The sequence below is a fragment of the Catharus ustulatus genome, chromosome 17 (genome assembly GCF_009819885.2).
Source record: "Catharus ustulatus isolate bCatUst1 chromosome 17, bCatUst1.pri.v2, whole genome shotgun sequence".
NCBI lineage: Eukaryota > Metazoa > Chordata > Aves > Passeriformes > Turdidae > Catharus > Catharus ustulatus.
The window spans coordinates 2565483-2589276 of record NC_046237.1 but is presented as its reverse complement, the minus strand read 5'-3'; the positions used below and the strand labels follow the sequence as shown (position 1 = coordinate 2589276).

Below are 23794 nucleotides of genomic sequence, written 5' to 3'. Positions count from 1 at the left end.
AGAGTGTTTCAAAATGTTTTCTGGTTTGTATGTAACATAAAGAAATTATGTCATGCAAGAGGGCACCAGGGCTGTCACTGAGTCTGGCAAAGGATCTGTGTTTGATGTCTCTGCAGTGAGGTGGAACCCTGACACTGTATCTCTGTAATTTCACAAATGTCCTTTTTTCTGAGTATTTGTTGCTTTTCAGTCCTGCTTTTTTCAGGATCCTTGCCAAGAAGACTCTTGGGAGACAAGAATTTCTCCCAGTCAGTTTTTGTCACCATGAGAAGCACAGGGGGACATCAGCTACAAAGAGCTTTGTGTGCCCCCGAGATGAGGAACCCAAACTTCACAGAGCCACAGAACCACTGAGGCTGGGAGAGCTCTGAGACCTCCAAGCTGTGCCCATCCCCACCCTGGCCCAGCCCAGAGCACTCAGTGCCACTCCAGGAATTCCTGGGACACTCCAGGGATGGGATCCAACCTCCAGGGATGGGGATCCAACTTCCAGGGATGGGATCCAACCTCCAGGGATGGGATCCAACCTCCAGGGATGGGGATCCGACCTCCAGGGATGGGATCCAACCTCCCAGGGCAGCTCCAATCCCTGAGCATCCTTTCCATGGGGAAATTCCTGCTGTGCCCACCCTGAGCTGTTCCCTCTGCTCCTGTCCCTGTCCCTGGAGCAGATCCCAAATTCCCCCTGGCTGTCCCCTCCTGGCAGGGACTTGTGCAGAGCCAGAAATTCTCCCTGATCCTCCTTTTCTCCAGGCTGAGCCCCTTCCCATTCCCCTCAGGAATTCTCCAGCCCTTTCCCAGCTCCCTCAGCCCCTCCTGGGGCTCCATCCCCTTCCCCAGACACCCTCTGGCCACGAAGGGACAGAACTGGAGGGCTCCATCACCAAGAATCCCGCTGAATTCAAACATCAAACCCTTCCCTACCCAAATCCCAGACCTACCTTTGCAGCTGTGCTGCTCCTTGGGCTTGCCTCCATTGTTGCCATTCCCCACCTGGAGCAATTCAGAGAATTACAGCGGGTGGGGACACTGGAGCTGGGGACACTGGAGCTGGGGACACCGGAGCCGTGCCCTGCCACTGGGGAACTCCCGCTCAGCAAAGTCCATCTGACAGCTCTGCCCCTAACTTGCAGCTTGTGAACAAGGTTCTCATGTAAGATAGCATCTGAGACAACACAAGATAAAAGGAGGACAAGAATAAAAACCAAAAAAAGCCCTTCTGGTGACTCGAAGTGAGAAAAGATGTGTGCAAGTGGGATTTGCCTTGGTCTTTCTGTCACCAGCTTGTCGCAATGAAGCGCTGGAGGCTGAGCCCTGTGCTCCTGTTTCCTCTTTTGCAGCAGTGAGATCAGGGCCATGGCACAAGGAGGGGCTGCAGAGCCTCGATAAGGCAGCACAGCCCCAGTGCCAGCAGGGCAGCACTGCAGCCAGCCCGTCCTGCCTTTCCCAGCGCTCTCGGCTCTCTCAGCAGCCCAAGGCACCTCCAGGCTCGCACAGGGGAGGTGATTGCAGGGTCAGGGGCTGCTTTGGGTTGGGGGGACCTTAGGGAGCTCCTCATTCCATGGGCAGGGACACCTTCCACCAGAACAGCTTGTCCAAGCCCCATCCAACCCTGCCTTGGACATTAAATTCACCCTGGGGCTGTGTTTTCTCCCTCAGTAGGATGAGTTCTGTTTCTCCCATCCTTTCTCCAACAGAAACCCACCAACCTCGTGGCCTGAGCAGGATGTCCAGGACATGGAAAGGCAGCAGGGTGCCAATGGCAGGATGGCTTTGTGTTAAGAAAACAACTTTTTTGCTCTTGCACTGCGAGTTCAAACCCAGAGCTGCGGAAGCTTGAGGGGAGAGCTCCCTCTGTTCACAACCACAGCGGTGCCTTCACACATCAACCACAAAAAGCAGCTTTAAAAACACATTCCAAACACCAGCATCGAGTGCATGAATTATGGACAGGTGCTTCAGCAGAATTTTAAAAAATGTGGCACTCCAAAGATAAAAAGGGCACTGCTGTCACCCCTCCCCATCACCCCTCAGGGACTGTGGCAGGACTTCCCTTTCCCCAGCTCTGCTTCTCCTTGTTTCTCCACAAAAAAGCCACCAGCACCACTATCTCTTACCACCACTGCTTCTGGAGGAGCAAAAACTCACAGGCAGAGGAGGAGCAAAGAGGATCAAGCCTCAGAAATGTTTTTGCATTTTGCAGAAGAAAATGAAATTTCATTTTTTAAAAAATTACCATCCCACATTCTACATTTCCAGTCTGTAATTGTACCTGGTTCAGGTGGAACACAACAAATTCATCATTCTGAATTCCCCAAGCCCCATATTTGACCATTTCTCCTTTGTTACACAGAAAACAAATGCAATTCCTTCTTTATGTATCAAACTTTTTAAAAGGCAATCTTTATTTAAATACAGACAAAACCTGTACCCTCAGCAGCCCTTGGCAATTCCTCAGTGTAATGGGAGTTAATCCAGCAGCAAGAACCACCCCACATTTCAAACCCTTCACAAGGCAAATGCTGAGCTCTGACCAAAGGATCTCCCAGCTGTGATGCCCAAGAGTTCTGCATGAGGAGACCTCAAAAACAAGTTTAAGACTCTGCTCAGGCAGATCTCTAGAACAGTAAGTAGTGAATTTGCCATCTTAGAGAAGTTTTAAGCACAGTTTCTTAACAATGGGCACTGGGTTTGTGACTAATTAAAAAAGAATGTCACTGAAGTGCTGTTTATCAGACATGGATGAACATTTCTCAGTCAAATGGAACAGTGGCATTTCTGAGGTACACGTACAAAAATTCAGATGCACAAGTTCCTTTCTTTGAGAGGATACTAAATGTCTCTAAGGCAAAATTATTCTCATTTTCACCTGCAGCAACACTGTCACATTTTAGTTGCAATGTGGAAATTCCTTAGAACTGTTAGGAATTCATTTTGAGGTCCCACTCGTTAAGATAAATTCAAAAGAGATGAGATGAAGTCTGAGTTTTAACACCAGAACTAGAAGACCATTCTTTGAATTCATCCAAACAAATTTAAAATCCTGTGTGAATTCTTATGGCAGAACTCAGAACTGAAGGCCTACTTGGCCAATGAACAAGAAAAACCAACTCACCAAAAGCCCAGACTGAAAGAATACAAACCAGAGCTTCACAAATAATGAACTGTGGCTGAAGGCAGCTTAAGGCTTCATTAAAGTATCTACACCGAGTTGTGCTGCTCTTTGTGTGATCTGTTCTCTGGCAGAGTTCAGTGGGATTGCACACACACACCACAGAGCAGAAGTGGCTCCCTCTGCCCCTCTGAGGACACAGTCCCATTCTCTGGTGTGTGATTCACACAGGCAGGCAAACAAGCTTAGCCCTTCCTGCCAGCATCATTTTATTCTCCACCCCCTCCCTTCAGTACAATTAGAGATGACTTACAAAAATCAAACCACGCACACTAATAAAAAAAATTAGCGTGGGGTGAAGAGTCTCGAGAATTGCTCTTTTCCTGCCACGTGTGACAGAATCCAAAGCAGCCCCAGAGGCAGCACAAGAATCCAAAGCAGCCCCAGAGCAGCTCTCCTCAGTCTGTGGTGGATCTCCTGTACCAGAACCTGGCCCTGTAGTCGTCGCTGCAGGTCATGAAGCCGGGGTTGGTGGGGGAGTGCACGATGCAGCGCACGATGCTGTTGTGGCCCAGGGACAGCAGGTTCCTGCGCTCGGCAGTCCTGGAGTCCCAGCAGCACAGGCTAATGGTCCTTTCATCAGGCAGCAGCACATAATCCTCTGTGTGGTTGAACACAGCCTGAGTCCTGTGCACCTGGCGGCCGCTCAAACCAGCACCTGCAACAGGCAGCACAACAGGCACTTGAGCAAAGTTTCAACACCTAAGAAGAATTTTCTGTATCAATTTTATACAAAGGAGATGCATTTTCTCTGCTGTTCAATCACTTCCACAAGCAACAGGTGATGCAAGCATGAATATTCCTTTGTAGTTATATCACAGCACCAGACAGATTTGGGTTCCAGCTGTGCCACATCCTCACCCTGTGCCCAGCCCAGAGCTCTGAGTGCCACCTCCAGGAATTGCACTCCAAACCTCCCTGCCAAGACCTGACCACCCCTTCCATGGGGAAATTCCTCCTGCTTCCCTGAATATATTCTAAAATTCCTTAGAGGGCAGAAGGAATACCTATTCCAGCTGTGCCACATCCAATTACCTTCAAGAGTATTTCTACCTTGTATTTTTGCATGAAGTTTTCAGCTGTGACCAAAGAGAAAGAACAGAGGAGAGCCCACAGACTCTGATGATCCTTGAGGACATTTCAGTGTGTTTATCATAGAGCACATGTTGTATGACCTCTCTTGGCCACAGCTTCAGGCAAGCCATGCTTCCTTAAGGCACTGAGCACAGCCCAGCTCCTGCCCGGGATCCTGCACAGGTTTCCTGGGAAAGTGCTGCTCCCTGCTGGCTGGGAGCAGGAGAGCTGCTCTGCAAAAAGGGACCTACACACCCCAAAAACTCACACACACCAATTCCAGCACCTTTTGTGCTCCTGCACATCAGTGCTTGACCCCAAAGCCTCTCACACAGCTGCTGTCACATGCAAAGCTTCCACAGCTTTCATTATTCCCTAAATCCTGCTGAGATCCAAGCATGCTCCATGAAATACTACCTTGCACACAAGTGCATCCTTGGAAAAAACCACACAAAAAAGGGAACAAACCAGCTGTAGGTGTATCTCAGAGTATTACCATGGCTATAGAGCCACAGAGTTAATGGTTAAATTAACTGTCCTGAAGTAGCTTCAGTTTTCTTCTTACTTTTTCCAAATTCATCTTCCTTCCAGAACAATAGAGTAATAATGTCAGAAAATCCTCCAAAATCTACTCAGACTAAAATATGTTTACACTGACACAAAGAATCACAGCTTCTCTTCTGGAATGGAAATGTTTTCAAAAATCTTGGGTAATTAATCCTCAAAGCAACAGCAGGTTCTCCATTCTCCACTGCATTTTGATTATTTTCTAGCAGTTATTTCCAGCCCTGCCATGGCTCAGCACCTGCAAAAGAAGCTGTGTGGAATTTCACCTGCCACATACCTGTGTACTTCACCAGCGTCCGACCAGTGGATATCTCCCAGAGCTTAGCCACAGAGTCTTTCCCACTGGACAAAATATACTTGGAATTTTTGGAAAAAATAGCAGAGCAGACTTCAGCTCCATCGTGTGCCTTCTCAAAGGTGGTGATGCAGCGGTTGGAGACCCCATCCCAGAGTTTGATGCAGCCATCCTTGCTGCCTGTCACGTACATGTTGGCGCTGGCGTTGTAGTTGACGGAGCAGATGGCATCGGTGTGCTGGTCCTGGGGGTTGCAGGACACGAAGCACTGGAAGGTGTTGATGTCATACAGACGAAGGGTTGGGTGCTGGGTCCCCACCAGGATGAAATCTCCAGAAGGGTGGAAGGAAATGGAGCGTAACATCTCTGCTTCCTGTTGGATTGAAAGGCACAGCGAGGTGAGGAAGGGGAAAAGCTGAACTGGGAGGGTCGGTGCTGGTGGAGCACAAACTGGGAAATGTTTCCTGTGGGATTGAGATGACAGGCTGGCCATGGCTGGATTGCAGTTGTTGTCCTAGAGCAGCCTGCAGTGCCCCCTTGTTTTGGGATATCACATCCACCATCACCTAATCCCAAACATTCCTCTGAACAAACAACAGAACTGGCTTCCAAGGTAATTCAGATTAGAGTTGGTCTAATCAATGACAAGCTGACAGGCTCTAGATTTAAATACAAGTGTCCATGATGCACAGAATTAAGACACAATCTCTGTAATGTCTGCAGATGTTTTGCCTGTGTGTTCCTGCACCCCCAGCCCCTGATCACCTGAGGCACAGCTCAGCTCACATCTCAGCACTCAAACATCTGAGCTGTGGCTGCTCTGAGCACCATCTCACCTGGATGTATTTGAAGGCTCTTTTGGCAGAAGGTTTTGAATAATCAAACAATTTAAGTGTGTAGTCCCTTGAGCCAGATGCCAGGATCTGCTCTGTTGGGTGGAAAGCCAAACATGTCACTTCATCCACGTGATCATACAGAGTCCGGATCACAGGGTGGTTCTCCATGTTCTGCTGTGCTGTCTCATTCATCATGACCTACAAAAAACATTCAACACGTTGCTGTTAGAAAATAAAGCAGGTTTTTGACAGGAAAAGTAGGTTTTAGGTTTGCTGGAGTGGCTGAACAGCAGCTCCTCTCTGACACAACCAGGCAAACAATCGGTTCCCTTGGTTATCTGAAGCCCTTTACATAACAAATAAGAACCCTGTGTCTTTATGAAGGTCAAAACAACTTGGCTCAAGGACAAACTACTTCAGTAGCAGAGGACTGGTGCAAGAAAAGATCACCTTCATAAACAGCCCAAAGCAAAACACTGCTGGAAGAATTGAGAGAAGCTGCACCAAAACTGCAGCTCTTTGAGTTAACTCTCAGAGTTTGGTGTGTGCTCTGTGCAAGAAAATTCCACTTTTTATTGCCACCTGATAACTGCCTTGGAGAATAAAGCAAACCAGTGTGTGAAACAGTTCTGAAAACCCAGTGAAAACACAGGGGGGCTGCAGGGGCCACAAGTGAGGTTAACATGAACTGTGCTCAGAGAATACAGCCATGATCAGCACCCAGCAGAAGCCACTTCTGGCTCAGTTCTCTCTCTCCCTGCTGCCAGGGGTGACAGCAGTGTCCTTGCCCTGGTTCCTCTTCCTGCCAGGGGAATTTACAAGCAGCTGCTGGAGTAGGGAATATGTTGAGACAGGTATTTAGTGCGACCCTCTGAGGCCACAAGCTACAGAGAGGATGTGGAGAGAACTCCCAGAGTGGTTACAATTCCTGAATTATCCCAATGGGCATAGCATGGACAGGATTTCCAAAGTGAATACAATTCATTATCTCAATGGGCATGGTATGGCCACAATTCCCAGAGTGATTACAACCCCTTGATGGACATGGCACAAACACAATTCCCAGAGTGATTACAACCCCTTACCTCGATGGGCACAGCACAAACACAATTCCCAGAGTGATTACAACCCCTTGATGGACATGGCACAAACACAATTCCCAGAGTGATTACACCTCTGTACCTCGATGGGCATGGCACAAACACAATTCCCAGAGTGACTGCACCCCTGTACCTCGATGGGCATGGCACAAACACAATTCCCACAGTGATTACCATCCCTTGATGGGCATGGCACAAACACAATACCCAGAGTGATTACAGCCCCTTACCTCGATGGGCACAGCACAAACACAATTCTCAAAGTGATTACAATTCATTATCTCAATAGGCACAGCACAAACACAATTCCCAGTGATTACACCCCCATACCTCGATGGGCATGGCACTCTTGGCCAGCATCCTCTCGGTGTCCAGGATTTTGATGGAGGCATCGGCCGAGCCCGTGGCTATGAGCTGCCCATCCCTGCTGTAGGTGGCCACACGGCAGGGCCCCTTGTGGGAGGTGACATAGCAGGTCTCGTACTCGGATGCCTCGGGGGACATGGTCTGCACGTCGGCGTCGAACTCCAGGTCGATGCCGGTGCCCGGGGCCACGGTGTCGGAGCGGCCGATGGCGTACTGCACTGCACTGTCATCGTTCTCCATGCCTGGGGACACAGCAGCCACTGCTCAGCCTGCAGCCACTGCTCAGCCTCTCCTCACAGCCTGCAGCCACTGCTCAGCCTGCAGCCACTGCTCAGCCTGCAGCCTCTCCTCACAGCCTGCCCCCGAGGAGAGCTGGGCTGGCTGAGCAGGTTTGGTCACACAGCGCTGGGGAGCAGGGGGTGAGAGCTGGGCTGGAGCAGACACAGCTCCTAACTCTGGGAATACCCCAGTGAAGACTGGAAGGTGCTGATAAATGCACTGAGAATCACTCACTGGCCATGGACAGCTTTTCACAGGGGAGCAGCAAGCCCCAACACTATTACATGAGTTTTAAGGTAAAGAACCCAAAGCATTCATTGATTCTTTTCCTATTTTATTGCACTGAAGCCAAACTACCCAACACTGTGAGGAAAAAAAATGCTGGTCCTCTTTTATCTTTATTTCCAGGATGCAGCTAGAGACCAGAGAGTTCAGCACTGGAAGTGGCAACAGGGCAAACACAAGAGTTTTTAGCCTAGTGGTGATCTTTCTGCTGCCTTCATCTGCTCATTTCAAATCTAGATTTTGTATTTCAAACAGACACAAAGCTTCACAGATCTAGACCCTCAGAACTCAGCTAGTTCAGGCAGCAGAACCAGCTGAGTTACACATGGTGTCATGGCCAGAGCTCTTCCAGGACTTGGTCAGCTTGTTCCAACAGCAGCTCAGGGGTTTTCCCTGCTCTCCCTACACTGCAGCACCTTCAGAGGGAAGTACAGAGAATACTGAAGCTGTGTCCTGAGGACTGATAAATAAAAGCCAGCAAAGATTGCCAATGGAAGGACTTGCTCCTTTTCCAACACTGTCAGGGAACAAACAGAAATTATTTATTTCTAAAGTCAGCAGAACTGTGAGATTTTCCCTCAGATCTGTGGGCTCAGTGGTTCCATTCACTGGGATGTTTTGAGAAGGTTGCCACTCATCCAGAACCCTGAGTGTCCTTAGAGGACTTCAAAAAGATTTGGGCAACAACCAGGGATCTGGATTGTTGTTAATGAAACAGGAATGTCCTTCAAAAAACCCCACAGAGGCAAAGGTCCAAATGTACAAGTGCTGTGCTATTACCAGACACCACCTCTGCATCAAATGTGTCTTTCCAGTGACACCAACCTCTTAATTCACTGGGGAATTAGAAACTAGACTTTTATGTCAGCTTTGGAGTCCAGCTTACCTAACTTAATTAGGTGCAGCAGTTGTTCAGAGGGTGCACAGACAGACTGTGGTTTGATCTCATTTATCAAGCCATTGGCAATGTTGATGTATCCATCATAGAGCAGCTGACTAATTATCAGTTTGTAAAGTTGCTGACGGTCTTTCAAACTGACTTTTGTTCTATACATTGTGAGCAGGGACTGCCTTGGGGGGGCCTGGAATGAAGAACAAAAATTACAAAAGAGTTGCATGAAACCACCAGAACCTTGGAACACATCTCGGGGCAGGCACTAAATATTGCTGTGGTTTTGGTGAAAAGCAGAGATGGGAGGAGGAAAGCAGGGAAAGGAAAAAAGGAGGAAAAATTGAGAGAAAGAAGAGGAAAGGGGGAAGACAATCCAGGAGAAGGAAAGGGAAAGGAGAGGAAAGGGAGAGGAAAGGGAGAGGAAAGGGAGAGGAAAGGGAGAGGAAAGGGAGAGGAAAGGGAGAGGAAAGGGAGAGGAAAGGGAGAGGAAAGGGAGAGGAAAGGGAGAGGAAAGGAGGAAAAGGGAGAAGGGGGAGGAAGAAAGGGGAGGAAAAGGGGAGGAAGAGGCAGGAGAAAAGGGAGGAAAAGGGAAGGAAGAGGGAAGGAAGAGAAGGGAGAAAGGGGAGGAAAACGCGAGGAAAAGAGAAGGGAAAGGGGGAGGTAAGTGGGAGGAAAAGAGGAGGAAAAGGAAAGGAAAAGAGGCGGAAAAACCTGTTGCGCTTGTTTTCTGTGTAAATGAAAATCTCGGCCACACACCGAGCCGGGCCGTGCTCAGCAGCACCAGAGCCGGCAGCAGAGCCAAGCACGAGCGCCGGGACTGAGGCGCTGCTGCCGGCGGGCCCGGGCTCCCATGGATGGATGCACGGGGCGCGCAGGACAGCACCGCGCCGGCCCCGCCGCCCGCCCTGCGCGGGCCCCGCGCCCTCCCCGCCCTCCCGCCGGCCGCGGGCGGCCCGGAGCCCCGCGCGGGGATCGGAGCCGCGGGCGGCGCGGCCCCGGCGGTCCCGGTACGTACCGAGCCTTCCTTCTGCCGCCCGCGCTCTGCCCCTAAGATGGCGGCGGGAGCGCGGAGCGCATCGAGCGGCGGCGGCGGCAGCGGCGGGGGCGGCCGGGCCCGCAGGACGCTCCTCCGCGAAGGCTGCTGCATCGAGCGCCCGCACATCGATGGGAGGCGGCTCTTGGGGGGGGGCGACACAACGGGGCGGCGTCACGGGACCGCCACACCCCCCCCTCCCGCGTCACCCCCGCTCCCCCTCGGGTCGGGGCGGATCGCGGGGGGTCCCGATCCCCGTTCCCGCTCCGGGGGTCCCGGGGGCTCCGCTCCCCATTCCCCCCCTGCTGCGGATGCCGGGGTTCTTCTCCCCGTTCGCCCTTCCGGGGGGTCCCGCTTCCCATTCCTCGCGTCCCTTCTCGCCATTCCCCGCCTTTCCGGGGGTCCCTTCTCGCCGTTCCTCCCCTTCCGGGGGTCCCGCTCCCCATTCTCCCTTGCAGGGATCCCGGGGCTCGCTCTCCCCATTGCTGCCCTTGCGGGGGTCCCGAGGGTCCATCCCCCGTTGCCCCGTTGCGGGGATCCCTCTCCCCGCTCCCATTCCCCGCTCCGGGGGCAGCGCGGCCTTGGCGGAGGCCGCAGAGCCGCGCTCGGGGCGGGATCGCGGGCGGGGGAGCGGCGCGGGCCCGGCCCCCACCGGGCGCGGGGGGGAGCCCGGGGCTTCTTTTGTGTCGCAGCCGCAAAGCTCCGGAGCGCCGCTTCCGCCAGACCCCGGATCCCAAACACGGCGACGTGAACGGGCTGGGAATGAAGCGGCGGGCGCTGCTGCCCGGGCGGGCCCGGCCCCGAACCCAGCACAAACCGTCCCCTCCCCGAGTCCTACTCACGTCAGCCTCGAGAAAGGGCAGCCGGAGCGGGCGCGGGTCGAGCAGCGGGGCTGCCATGCTCCCCATGCCCCGGGGCAGCTGTCGTCTGTCACACGCTGCAGCGACACGGCGACCCGACATCTTCTTTTTACCTATCCTGAACCACTTGTAAACACCACCACACACAACCAGGCTCTCCTTCGCTCTTGTTTTCAGCACCGCGGAGACAGTGAAAAGTTGCCTTGGATCGCAGTTCTTCACGAGCCCCAAGTGCCGAGTGGAGTTTTCCTCGCTCCGCGGCGCCTCGCAGGGAGGGACCCGCGGGCTCCGGGGCAGCAGCGCCTTCGGCCGCGCTCCTCACGGGCCGCGCTCGCTGGGCGGCCGCGCTCCCGCTGTCCCGGCGTCTCCTCCGGGGCCGCGCGGCTCCGGGCGCTGCCGGGGGCTGCGACGCGAGAGGGTCCGCGCGTCGCTCAGGCCGGGCCGGGCGGTGCCTTCGCGACTGGCACTCGCCCTAAAGCGCTGGCGGCACGTGGCGCTGCCCGGGACCGCTCGGCCGGGACGCACCGGGAGGCTCCGGCCCTGCTCGGCCCGTCCTGGGGGGCACCCACACAATGGCCCCGCTCGCGCTCGGCCCCACGCGCGGTGGCAGCAGCGCCGCTCCCCGGCCTCGCCCGGGGGTGGATGGGGGTGTCTCGGGGGGGGGTCTGGCGGGAGCGGGACTGACCTGGCGGCGCTCCCGGGGCGCGGACCGGAGCGTAGACGGCGGCGGCCACAGGTGGGAGCGCGGCGCGTTACGCGATTTGCGTAGCGGAAGCGGCGGCTCGGCCGGCGGGAAGTGCGCGGGCGGCGCGCGCCGGGGGGCGCGGCGCTACGCAAAGTGCGTAACGCGCCGCGCGGCGACAACGCCGGCGGAGGGGCGGGCGCGGCGCGTGCGCCCCTCGCGGCGCGGCGGAGCGCAGCGGGCAGCCAATGGGCGGGCGGGCCGCTGGCGGGAGCAGCCAATCAGCGTGCGCGGGCCGCGGGAGCGCGGCCAATGGCGGGCGGCGGGGGTTTAAAGGGGTACTTAAGGCGCGGCGGTTTGAATTCAAACAGCTCCGGCAGCGCTGAGGCGGCGGCTCTGAGGTGAGGCTGAGGCCTGGTTCTGTGGCGGGGCGGGCAGGGGGATATTGGTAGTGTTCCACTGTTAATAATTGATAAGCGACCTGAAATCTCTGTGTTCCGCCCAGCGGCCCCCCCCCGGCTCCCTCTCGCCCGCTGCAGAGCCGTGCGTGCCGCTATGGACAGGAGCGGGAAGGAGAACCGCGCCGCGTACCCCGGCCGCGCTGCCAAGGTGAGGGGATAAATATAAAATACACGGTTTGTGTTCGTTTTCCTGAGCAGTCCCTTTTGCTGGGTCGTTGGTCTCGGTGCATGGGAGTTTGCTGTTAAAATTCTGGTGGGTTCAGTTGTGGTGGTTTTTAGTTTGTACTTGGTGGGTGCGTTTCTCCCCATCACATATTAATTACAGGCTTCAAATCTTTCGGTTGCTTTCTCCTGGAGAAAACAGAGCCCAGAGCTGACTTTTTAGGTTATTAATATTCGCATATCTTATTAAATAAGGAAATCCTCCTTGTATTTTAGGCTTTTAAAGAGTAAGCAAGTGTGCATAATGAAATTACTTTAGATACAGTTTTTCAAGGCAAGCAGTGTGTCACTATTGAGACTCCTGTGGCAGTGCTCAGGATCACCCTGCTTATGTATTTTTTCCATTTAGAAATACAAGTGCTTTCAGTAGGCCCGGTAAGTTTTTGGAACAGCATAAGCTAAATTTCCTTTCAATTAACCACTCAATACAAGATGTGTTCAAGTGCTTTGTGTGTTATTGCCATCCTGAACAGAGCTATAAAGCTTTTGGTGTGCTATTGCACAATTAACAGGTCTTTATTTCTCTTCCAAGGTTGCAAATCCCATCGGGGATGGCCCCAAACGTGTCCCTGTGTCCCAGCTTTCAGCCCAGAGCCGGTTACTGCCCAGTGGAGCTCCAGCACGTGTTCTGTGTCCTGCAAACTCTGCCCAGAGAGTTCCTGTGCAAGCCCAAAAACCTGTACTGTCAACCCAAAAACTGTCCAACAACCAAACAACGCAGCAGCTCCGACCCAAGCTGCCCCAGCAGGCGACTGTGAGACCTCAGGCTGCGAGTAAAAACAGTGAGAAACCTGTCCTGGCTGCAAGCAAGAGCAGTGAAAAACCTGCCCAGGCTGCAGCACCTGGTAATTCTGAGCTTTATTTGTATGTGATTTACAGCTGTGACACTCAGGATGCTGCTGATCCAGGGAAGTTCTTGGCTGTACCCCCAAACAGAAGAGCAGCATGTGGTTCACTTTGGGTGTTGTTGCAACATTCTTGTGATTTTGTCTCTAAATTAACCTGTTAAAGCAAATCTGGTGTTAAAAACTTCCAGTGCTCAGCAGCCAGCTGGGGGTTAATGTAATTGGCACTCAGACCTCACAGGTTTTCCAGGATTCATGTACAAGAATACTTTTGTTTGGGGATGGGATAAGAATTCATGGCTTTTTAGTCTCAGAAAGCTTTTAAAATTGCATTTTGCCAGCACTGTTTCTTTGCTAGCAGTTAGCTATGCTGGGTTGCTAAAAATATCATTGAATGGATTCTAAAAGCTGCTTCAGATGATGCTCAGGGGTTAGATTTGTTCCCATGTGTGTGGTTGTGGGTCTGGTTCATAAATTGATTTCTTTTTCTGTACACAGCAAAAAACCCTGAAGTAGAAAGCACCTCTAAACAGAAAACTGAGGAGAATGCCAAGAAGAAAACTGAGGAGACCAAAACAAAAAGTGAAGAGACTAAAAAGTGAGTTTAATGTCTAAATTCTAGATAACCAAGGACTGCTGGAGTGACTGTGGAGCCTGGTGATCCCCACACTCTGTAGACAGCACAAGGAAAGCTGCCTTTGACCTGATAATTTATAAATTGCTGTCATCTAACTGGCCTAGATGTGGAGTAGCTCTTCCATGGGGTAACACTGATGTCATGAGTTGTACTCATGAAAGCAAAGCCTCCTTCATCTGGGCAGGAGGCTGGAGTCTAATTTGGGATGAAATTGGGTTTGTTTATGTCAACTTTAAACTGGTTTGCCATGCCCTGATGATGTGTCTGGGTTAGGAGCAGCTAAAGGAGCCCAGCTTGGTAAACAATCTTCATTTGGTAGCAGTGTGGTTGGTATAGTGTCAGCAAAAATAAGAAAATATCTTTCATAACTTCCTTTTCAAAAATCTCAATGCCTATTATATTCTGTTGGTGTTTTCTTAAAGACTTAAAATCTAGTGTATAGCACTAAGCATCTTTTGAACAGCAATGTTATCAACTGTAAATTTGAGTCAAAGCCAACACAACTACTGAGCTTTTAACTTTCCTCTTGCAGGAGGCAGTGGTCTCTTGATGATTTTGAAATTGGCCGTCCTCTGGGGAAAGGAAAGTTTGGGAATGTGTACCTGGCACGTGAAAAACAGAGCAAGTTTATTCTTGCACTGAAAGTGCTCTTTAAAACACAGCTTGAGGAGGCTGGTGTAGAACATCAACTACGGAGAGAAGTGGAAATACAGTCTCATCTTAGGTAAACTTTAGTGACTATTTGCTCTGCTTTGTTTGCATCCAAATAACCTTGATTGTGACAAGGTTTCTTCTTTATCATGAGATTTCTTTGTGTGTTCTGAGCTGAATGAACTTGGATGAGCTGAAATTCCTGTGCTTGCCTTGAAAGTGGTGGGGGGAGCAGGATGGGGAAGTGAAATGTTTTGGACAAAACACCTGGTTCAGAAGAATATTGAAATCTCTTTGCAGGCACCCCAACATTCTCAGGTTATATGGCTACTTCCATGATGTGACAAGAGTCTACCTGATCCTGGAGCATGCCCCTCGTGGGGAAGTGTACAAGGAGCTTCAGAGGCTCACCAAGTTCGACGAGCAAAGAACTGCCACTGTAGGTTGTCCCAGCTTCCTCTGCATCCCTCTGTGTGTCTGGGGTATCTGCAGCATAGAGCCAGCCCTTCAGACCAAGCTCTGTGTTCTGCTGGGGGAAACTGAGATTTCTTAGCTGCTAGTTGGCATCTGGGCAGGGAATAGTTGGGAAGACTTAATGCTGTGCAGGAATTAATGTTCAGAATTGCTTAATACTGCAAGGCACAGCCTGTATGACCAGGCTCCAAAGGTTAAGGAGTAATTGCTTTGACTATAATTATGCATGTGACAATGTCTTAAAGATTGTGGCTGAAATGTTGTTCTCTCTGCACCCAGTACATCACAGAACTTGCAGATGCCCTCTCCTACTGTCACTCCAAGCGTGTGATCCACAGAGACATCAAGCCAGAGAACTTGCTGCTTGGATCTAATGGAGAGTTAAAAATTGCTGACTTTGGCTGGTCTGTGCATGCTCCCTCTTCTAGGTGAGAATTCAATTTCTTGTGCAGTGAAATCCTTCTGTAGTGTCAGTTTTTGTGCCATGCAGTTGTGGAAGGGAGGTATGTGGGGACTTTGAGAAAAAGCTGCTACAACAAAGGTTCTATCAGGCAGCTGGTGTGACAGGAGTGTTGTTATCCTGGTTTTTAGAGCAAACCTTGCTGACCCTGAAAGGAAGGGTGGTGTAGGGTTACTGTGGTGCCTGGGATGACAAAGCAGCCCTTGGACTCAAACATCACACTGGCAATTTGGTTATTTCTTAGAGAGTGGGTAATTGCACCTGAGAAGGGAGGAACAGATTTGTTCTAGTACATTGGGTGAAGAAAGGAGCCAAGACTGACTGATTGCACTTTCAGAAGTAGAAAATGTCCTGCTGGCTTTTCTTTCCCAGCTGCTCTGGTGGTGCTGAGTCCATTCAGGTGGACTGCACTGAGGTACAGATGATTGCCAGCATTAGTTCTTATCTGGCTATTGAAATAGATCCTCTAATTATCTTAATCATTAACTTGGACTTTTCTTCAGGAGAACAACTCTCTGTGGGACACTTGACTACCTGCCTCCTGAAATGATTGAGGGAAGAACACACGATGAGAAGGTGGATATTTGGAGCCTGGGAGTTCTGTGCTATGAATTCCTTGTAGGGAAACCACCTTTTGAAACACAAACCTATCAAGACACCTACAGAGCTATTTCCAGGGTAAGTGCCAGTGCTTATCTGGATTTCCTGGGTCATGCTTCTAGTTCTGGAAGGGTTTCAGCAAACTGAAGCTTGAAGCATAATGAAAACAAACACAATAATACACAAATACTTTCAGAAGCAGTGAGAAGCTTCTTCAGGGTTATAATGAAGTGATTTGATCTCATCTCAGTAGATAGAAGGTGCACAGCTTTCAGAGTGTAACCTGGAGGTTGAGTAGAGCCCTTTGGTTCTAATTTTTAATTTTGATTTTTTTTTTCCTTAGGTGGAATTCAAGTTTCCTCCATTTGTAACAGAAGGTGCGAGGGATTTAATTTCCAAGCTCCTGAAGCACAACCCCTTCCATCGCCTGCCCCTGAAGGATGTGCTGCTCCATCCCTGGATAACAGCCAACTCTACCAAGACTCCCAGCAGCAGGAAGAGTGATGGTGCTGCCCCATCCAGAACATAGTTTTAGGAGGGTGACTTGTGGGTCAACAAGAGGAACCTTGTACTGTGACTGCTGTAATGCTTACAATAGGAAAAGCAGGTCTTGGACTCTTGGGATGCAAATCCTTGGGTTGGCTGATGTCTTAAGTTTATGCTGCAATTTGAGTTTGACTTCTAGATGGAGCTTGTGGAATATTAATGTACTTGAAATCAGTTCCATGTGGGCCAGGTTTGCTGATGTAAGTATGAAGCTGTTGGAGGCTCTTGTGCTGAAAATGGTTGGTTGTTGTTCCACTACAAGGAAAGTGTTGTTGTGGCTTGTGGAACGGTGCAATATCCTGGAGATTCCTGCTCCTCCTTCCCTGGGCTGCTCAGGGTGTCCTACCTGTGGTGTAACCTGAACCTGAGCAGGGTGAATGCCTTAGTCAAGTGTTCTAATGATGTGGCAATTGGTTTTATTTTTAGTTCTAAATGTGAGCACACAATTTGTAAAATAAAGACTCGTTGTACTGTACCCAGCAGGGTCAGGTTCCTTGTGGCACTGCTTGGCTCCAGCACAGCTCAACTGCTCCCAGAGGTGAATTCCCAAAGTGTAATTCCCACCTCTGACAAAAAGGAAGCTCCAAGTGCTGGTACCAGAGAGTCATTCACCATCCCACAATCCAAAATTAGAGTTACAAGTACCAAAGGTGTTGTGCTTACCCTGCTTGCTTTATTGAGAGCTGAGCCTGCTCTGTCCTTTGCCCAATGGATTTATTTAAAGATCTCCCCTCTGATAACATTTTCCAGCCCTTTCTCTCAGATCATGTTATGTAACAACACCAGATATTTATAGGACATCCCTTAAACTGGAGGCCCCTTGCCACCACTATCAAGACCAACTCTTTTCCAGTAAAACACTCCATGCAAACTAAGAGAAAGCAATTTATTTATTGTCTTTTTTCAGTATAAGACCTTTTGATATTTAACAAACAATTCTAAAAAATGATCCTTCTCCAAGCAAGGATTCCAGAATTCAAAATATATTCTTGAATTAATTTAAAATATACTTTGCAAAAAAACTTCATCTAAACAAACTGCCAGTAGTTTATACAACCATAAAATCAGAATTCTGGTCATAATTTATATGAAGCTGTTTCTTTACAGCAAGAAAACTCTAGTTTCAGTGATGGTGTCAGCCACTTCTCATCCAAACTCCACATTTACTTTCTATTCACTAAATTTTAGCAAAAATTAAAAGCATCAGGCTATTTTCCTTCTATTTTACTTAAATGAGAGTTCTACATGACCAGATCTGTCAGGGCCATCCTGGGGTAAGTGCAAGCACAAAGAATTCAGAGAAGAGCAGCCAGCAGGTCCCAAACACCCCCAGCTCTGGCTTAAACTCCCAGCAGCACAGGCCTGAGCCCAAAAGCCAGGCTTACCCCAGTGTGACACTAATTTATCTGGTTTGGGATCAGTGTTCAGCTTAACTGGGAGGTGGAATGTGAATGTCCACATCTGTAAACACATTTTCTAACACCACAGAGTCCCCATAAGGAAAGGCAAAACCCCCTCATTGCTACATGCACCAGTCTCAGCCCAAAGCACAGGAATTCTTCCTGGGAAGCTGGGAAATGGAATGTTTGGATTTCAGGTGCAGATTTGAGTTTCACCCACGAGCACAAAGCTGCTGGGGTTGGTTTTAAGATTTAAAAAAAGAAAGAACAAAGCCAGCTCTCAAAACAGCTGTTTAGAGGTTACACTGATTTCAGTACTCAGGATTTCTTCTGAGTCTATTGACATTTAAAAAACAAAAAGGACTTTAGTAAGGCTGGCTCCCAGCCAGCACATTTTCAAACAATAAAATCTTGGACTATGGAAGCACTACACATAGTTTCAGAACAGTGCTTCACCTATTGTGACTAAAGCAATTGTGACTGCAATAATTAATCATGTGGGTACTCCCACTGAAGTGAGCTCAGTGCCTGTGTTGTGCTGCAAGAAGGGCTATGACAAAAACCTCTTCTAGCAAAGAAACACCCACCTGCCACTTCAGACTCCAATACATTCCCTTACCAAGAGACCTACCCATGTAGTGAGACACTGTTTATTCTGCTGGGAAGAGAATCTCACAGTTTCTCAGCTAATAAATGAATGCTATGATTCTGTTTTGAGAAGGGAAAAAAATGAAGGCTCAAGAAGCTGGATTATAAAAACAGAACTCTGAAAAGGCTGGATTACAAAGACCCAGAACTCTCAAAAGGCTGGATTATAAAAACCCAGAGCTCTGCTCATTGTCAAGCATTAATATTCCCACTCCAAGTGCAAACCAGATCCCATCTGAATAATTTTCCTAAGAAATTGCAAAAGGGAAAGAAGACAAGGACAGCACTTCTCACAGTGCCGTTCACCTGAAAGAACAAAGCAAGAAACACAAGATGAGATCAACCCAAACCCAAACAAGTCTTTGACAGAAGTGAGCTGGGCCTGGAGCAGTGAGAAGCACAGGCAGGAGGGCTCAGGGGTTGGAGGCTGGCGGTTTGAAGAAGCCGACCTTGCGGCAGTAGCGCACGAGGAAGGGCACGGACACCACGGTGATGCTGATGCGCACGGGGGCGAAGAGCTTGTGCACAGCATAGGCCAGCACGAAGGTGCTGGTGCCAGCTGCCATCCTGGACTGCAGAGAGGCCTCACTGAAACCCAGCTTGAACAGCACGGCGCTCATGTCCACCCCGCTGCGGAAACACAACGCGGCTTTGGGTTAGGAGGAAAAAACAAACGCGGCGCTTGGTACGTGCACAGAATTTCATGTGTGGCCATTCCTGCTCCTCCAGAGAGAAAATGTCTCTGCAGAGTGATTTGTAAAAAGGTGGATTTGTGTTGGAATTTTGTCTTCCCAAATTTGATGTTAAACTCTGTGCCTTGGGGAGATTGATCACCTAAGTACAAACCAAATGAGGTAGCTGCTCTTAGGCTTAGTGTTCTAAAATGACAAATTATCTAAAATCTAGCAAGTGAAGGAAAGGTTAAAGATCTCAGATGGGCATTATCCACCAAGTTAATTGATACAGACATAGCAGATTTCATCAGGGACTCAACCACAGCTAAAGGAAAAAAAAAGTTGTCACCCTGTGCCACAATGTAGTAAACAGGAGAAATCAGGCACTCACTATTCCCTCTGGAGCTGGGAATAAGCAGCAGGGAATGTTTGGGGTAAATTCCCCTGTCTCAGCTGGAGTACCTCGTGTAACTGATGCATTCCCACAAAGCCACAATTCCCCACCTGACTCCTGTACGGTTCTCCCACATTTTCCCTCTAATCCTGTTCTAGTGGCTGTTATTTCCCGCAGTTCAACGGCACAAACTGTGTTCAACACCCCGAAAAATGCATTTATCTCTAAGCCCCAGAGCACTTTTTGGCTCTATCTCTCCAGACCAAGCAAGAACAAAAGATATCTGCAAGACAAATACATTTTCTGCACGGTCAGTTATGTTGCTGCTGTGTCTGCTGTTTTCCCTGCTGACTCAAAATGACCATGTACAACTCTCTTGTCTCCTGTCTGATGGGAGATCAGGTTCTTTTATGGTCCTATCCATTCTCAAAATTCAGGAGATAACTATAGATCCAATAGGCAAAAATGCCTGTGTTCTGTCAGAGATAAGCACAATGGTAAATGTATTTTACTTTTACCACAACCTAGAGCTGTACAAACCTCACCTTGACACAGCCAGGTAGAAGATTCCCAGAGATACTAAAGAAATTCCAACATGGAAGGAAACCCCTACAGCACCATATTCTTTAAAAATTTGTTTCAGCTGCTGGGATTTGTTGAGTTTCTGGTTTTCAGCACTGGGATCAGTGGCTGTCTTTTTGAGGGGCTCAGCTGCATCCTAAAAAGAAAACAATTAAAAGCATTTGTTAGCATTGTGCACAAGATCATAGCTGAAATAATGAAAGAAGTGTCTTGCACACAGAGGGATTTGGGAAGACAGGAACTCACTTCTGCTCCTCCATCAGCACAGCAGATGCTGTGACAGAGCCCAGACAAGCTCCCTTCTCCCAACTACTCCTGTCAAAGGAATGCACTGAGCTCGCTGTAAACTCTTACACAATTCCAGTTTCATAATTAAAACCAGATTATTTGATCCAAACGTGTGCCAAGGCACACCCCCACAGCTGCTGGGGCCATGAGACTGAGGTGTGAGAGATATTTGCTTCCAGCCACTGCTCAGCTTTACCCAGTGACTCCTTGGAGCACAGCTTTGGTTCCAGTGACACTGGAAACCCACCTGGTACCACTTAATAACAGCTCACTGATGATAGAGATCCAACCTTTAAATTCCAATAAATACTGATCAAAGGAACAGTTGCAACTGTTCACAGCAACAACTCTGCTCCTACATTGCAGACAACAACTGCAAGGACCTGCCAGGGCTGGTGTCAGAGCCCAACTGCACTGAAAATGTTTGTCACAGCCAAAGTCACCCAGAGATTTTTGTTTGGGTACATTTCAAATGCAGAACTTCATACTGAACCACATCCCAAAGCATTCTGAAAAGAAATCAAAGGAGGGCATCAAATACTGACAGGAAGAAAACATTTCCACAAAAACCTCAGGATTTGTCTTTAATTAATCAGCAATTGTCAGGAAATATTAAAGGAATCTCTTCTTTGCAGCTGAGCTCAGCAGCAGTGGTGACAATGTCACAGCCACCACAGGACAGGTACAGCCACCAAGTGCCTGCCACCACTGTCCCACGGTGATTTCAAGGCACACAAATTGGAATAAAAATATTCCTGATTAATTCTTGGATTTACTAAGATTGTAAATCAGCATACAAGGCAGTCTTACAAGTAAGCACACCACCCACCCAAACCTTAAACCCCCATTTGTTCGCTGCTTTTCTCTTTTGTAATTATTTGTGTTATTTTGTATTTCATTTTGACAGAAAGTCATACAAATACAGAAACAGGAAATTGTGTAGCTCAGCTTATCCTGATTCTCGTAGCTTTAAAATTTTCAATCATAATGGATAATTTTGGATGTTTCTTTTATGGCTCATTGGGTCGTACGGATGGATCAGAAGGATTGAAAAATTGTTGTTGTGATCTTCCAAGTCCATTCCAATTCACCCATACCCACAGGCTCTCACACCACGATCGGTATTTAAGAAAAATGTAACAAAAGAACCACTTCAACAGGTATTATCTGGAGCACCCAGTGCAGTCCTGTCCAAAATAATGTCCAGCTCATCGAGTAAAGCTGCTGCCATGTCACTCTGCGACAACATTTTAGGTAAAAAACCGATTTTATTCGCATCATTCAGTCGATTTAAAGCACGAACACATGTGTTTAGATATAAAAACATCTCTAAAAGACCCCTGACACTTCTCAGCACAAACCACAGAGAGCTCCCACAGTGCGCACAGCAGGTGCAAACAGCTCCCCAGAAACCGGCCACACACGAATTACCGACCCCATGGGCATGGCACGGCACGGAGGTGATGATACCTCCAAAATAAACCTTAGAGACAGGCTCGAAAAGCTGAGGAGCGCTTTTAAATGGGGCATTTTGGCCGCGGAGCCCTCACGTACCTTGGCGCTGGCGCGGAGCGGGCCCGGCCCCGGCGGGAGCGCGGCCCGGGCGGGGCAGCGCAGCGGGGCGAGCAGCGGGGACAGCGACGGGGACAGCGACCGGGACAGCGATGGGGACAGCCGGCACAGGCGGTACATGGCGGCACGGCCCGCGCTCAGGGCAGCGGGGACAGGCGGGACATGGCGGCACGGCCCGCACTGACGGCCCGGCCCGGCCCGGCCCCCCGAGCGGCATCACGGGCGGGCACACGCCCCGGAGCCGCCTTAAAGCCGCAGCGTTCTGTTCGTGCTTGTGTTCGTGTTCGTGTTCTGATTCTGTTCGTGCTGTGTTCGTGTTCTGTTTGTGCTCGTGTTCTGATTCTGTTCGTGCTCGTGTTCTGTTTGTGTTCTGTTCGTGTTCTGGTTGTGTTCGTGTTCGTGTTCATGCTCGTGTTCTGATTCTGTACGTGTTCTGATTCTGTTAGTGTTCATATTGTGTTCGTGTTCTGTTCATGTTCATGTTCTGTTAGTGTTCATATTCTGGTTCTGTTCGTGTTCTGGTTCTGGTTTTGGTTCTGTTCGTGCTCGTGTTCTGGTTCTGGTTCTGTTTGTGCTCGTTTTCTGGTTCTGTTCGTGTTCTGTTTGTGTTCGTGTTCTGTTCGTGTTCGTGTTGTGTTTGTGTTTGTTCGTGTTCTGTTCGTGTTCTGGCTCTGTTCCTGTTCTGGTTCTGCTGGTGCTCGTGTTTGTGCTCATGTTCATGTTCGTGCTCGTGTTCTTTTCGTGTTTGTGCTCGTGTTCTGGTTCTGTTCTGGTTCTGTTCGTGTTCGTGTCCTGTTCGTGCGCATGTTCATGTTCTGTTTGTATTCATACTCGTGTTCTGGTTCTGTTCATGCTCGTGTTTGTGCTCATGTTCGTGCTTATGCTCGTGTTGTGGTTCTGTTCTGGTTTTGTTCTGGCTCTGTTCGTGTTCTGGTTCTGTTGGTGCTCCTGCTTGTGCTCATGTTCGTGTTCGTGCTCGCGTTCTCTTCGTGTTCGTGCTCGTGTTCTGGTTCTATTCTGGTTCTGTTCGTGTTCATGCTCGTGTTCTGGTTCTGTTAATGTTCTGTTTGTGTTCGTGTCCTGTTCGTGCCCGGGTTCATGTTCTGTTTGTGTTCGTGTTCTGTTCGTGTTCTGGTTCTATTCTGGTTCCGTCCTTGTTCTGTTCGTGCTCATGAGGAGCAGTTGGGCAGGAGCGGAGCTGCCCAGGCCAGCCCAGCGTGGTTCAGCGCTGCTGGGTGCAGGTGCTGAGCGCAGGGCACAGAACAGACGGGCTCCTCCAGGGAGGATCTCGGGGCAGCAGAGGCAGAGCTGTGCTGGTGCTGAACGGATCTGTTCTGTCCCAGCAGCACTGCCACATCAGGGCTTCACACTGCCTCCAGTTCTTCATAAATCCAGCCCCTCTCTGCATGCTTTGGAATAGATAGTTTCTCAGAACACAATTTCAGTGTTTATTACTGCTCCAAAGTCTTGACAGAGGTTAGTTTTTTTTTTCTTCTGTCTTCACTCAGAGTCAGGATTGAATGCTCAAGAGACGGATTTCTTGTTCAGACTTGGCTGTTTATTAAATCTTATCTATAGTACAGAGAATTCTGCAACACTTCCAGATATCAAGCCAAAAATGAGAAAATGGAGGGGAATCTAGCTAGTTACAAGGTCTTTTAAAGGCTAACTATTCAATAAAAAACTACTATCTATATTATTTATATTTTTGACCCCGTGACCAAACACCTGTGACTCGCACTTGTTATCCAACCAAAAACTACTGCCTGAAACCAGGAAGAAGAAGGAAGAAAGAAAGAGACAACACCCAAGAACCCCCATCTTGTCCCATACCTATTATTATTCTAAAAATCCCAAATTCCAAACCCTTCACCATGTGAAATCACACACTTCTATTCT

At 49.4% G+C, this 23794-nt stretch overlaps 3 protein-coding genes across 5 annotated transcripts; 1 reads left to right on the top strand and 2 right to left on the bottom strand.

The window, feature by feature from the left end:
- Positions 1-2370: 2370 nt before the first annotated feature.
- CSTF1 (cleavage stimulation factor subunit 1) lies at positions 2371-11087 on the bottom strand. 2 transcript variants are annotated; one of them, XM_033075172.1, is made up of 7 exons: positions 10742-11086; positions 9882-10043; positions 8861-9056; positions 7375-7652; positions 5945-6142; positions 5091-5481; positions 2371-3830 (listed from the first exon to the last, which is right to left on the bottom strand). In XM_033075172.1, the coding sequence occupies exons 1-7, from the start codon at positions 10859-10861 to the stop codon at positions 3571-3573; spliced, it is 1605 nt and encodes a 534-aa protein (XP_032931063.1). In that variant the 5' UTR covers positions 10862-11086; the 3' UTR covers positions 2371-3570. The 2 variants fall into 2 exon arrangements, with proteins under 2 accessions (XP_032931063.1, XP_032931064.1); XM_033075173.2 differs by lacking the exon at positions 9882-10043 and having other exon boundaries at positions 10742-11087.
- Positions 11088-11766: 679 nt separating this feature from the next.
- Positions 11767-16901, top strand: AURKA (aurora kinase A). Of its 2 annotated transcripts, XM_033074953.2 has the most exons (9): positions 11767-11842; positions 11947-12050; positions 12657-12969; positions 13468-13567; positions 14139-14330; positions 14558-14696; positions 15011-15159; positions 15695-15869; positions 16135-16901. In XM_033074953.2, exons 2-9 carry the CDS (start codon positions 11997-11999, stop codon positions 16318-16320), a joined length of 1308 nt encoding a protein of 435 aa, XP_032930844.1. In that variant the 5' UTR covers positions 11767-11842; positions 11947-11996; the 3' UTR covers positions 16321-16901. The 2 variants fall into 2 exon arrangements, with proteins under 2 accessions (XP_032930844.1, XP_032930845.1); XM_033074954.2 differs by lacking the exon at positions 11767-11842 and having other exon boundaries at positions 11943-12050.
- Positions 16902-17209: 308 nt separating this feature from the next.
- On the bottom strand, positions 17210-22077 carry FAM210B (family with sequence similarity 210 member B). Its single transcript, XM_033075327.1, has 3 exons — positions 21878-22077; positions 19999-20171; positions 17210-19015 (listed from the first exon to the last, which is right to left on the bottom strand). Exons 1-3 carry the CDS (start codon positions 22013-22015, stop codon positions 18799-18801), a joined length of 528 nt encoding a protein of 175 aa, XP_032931218.1. The 5' UTR covers positions 22016-22077; the 3' UTR covers positions 17210-18798.
- Positions 22078-23794: the final 1717 nt, after the last annotated feature.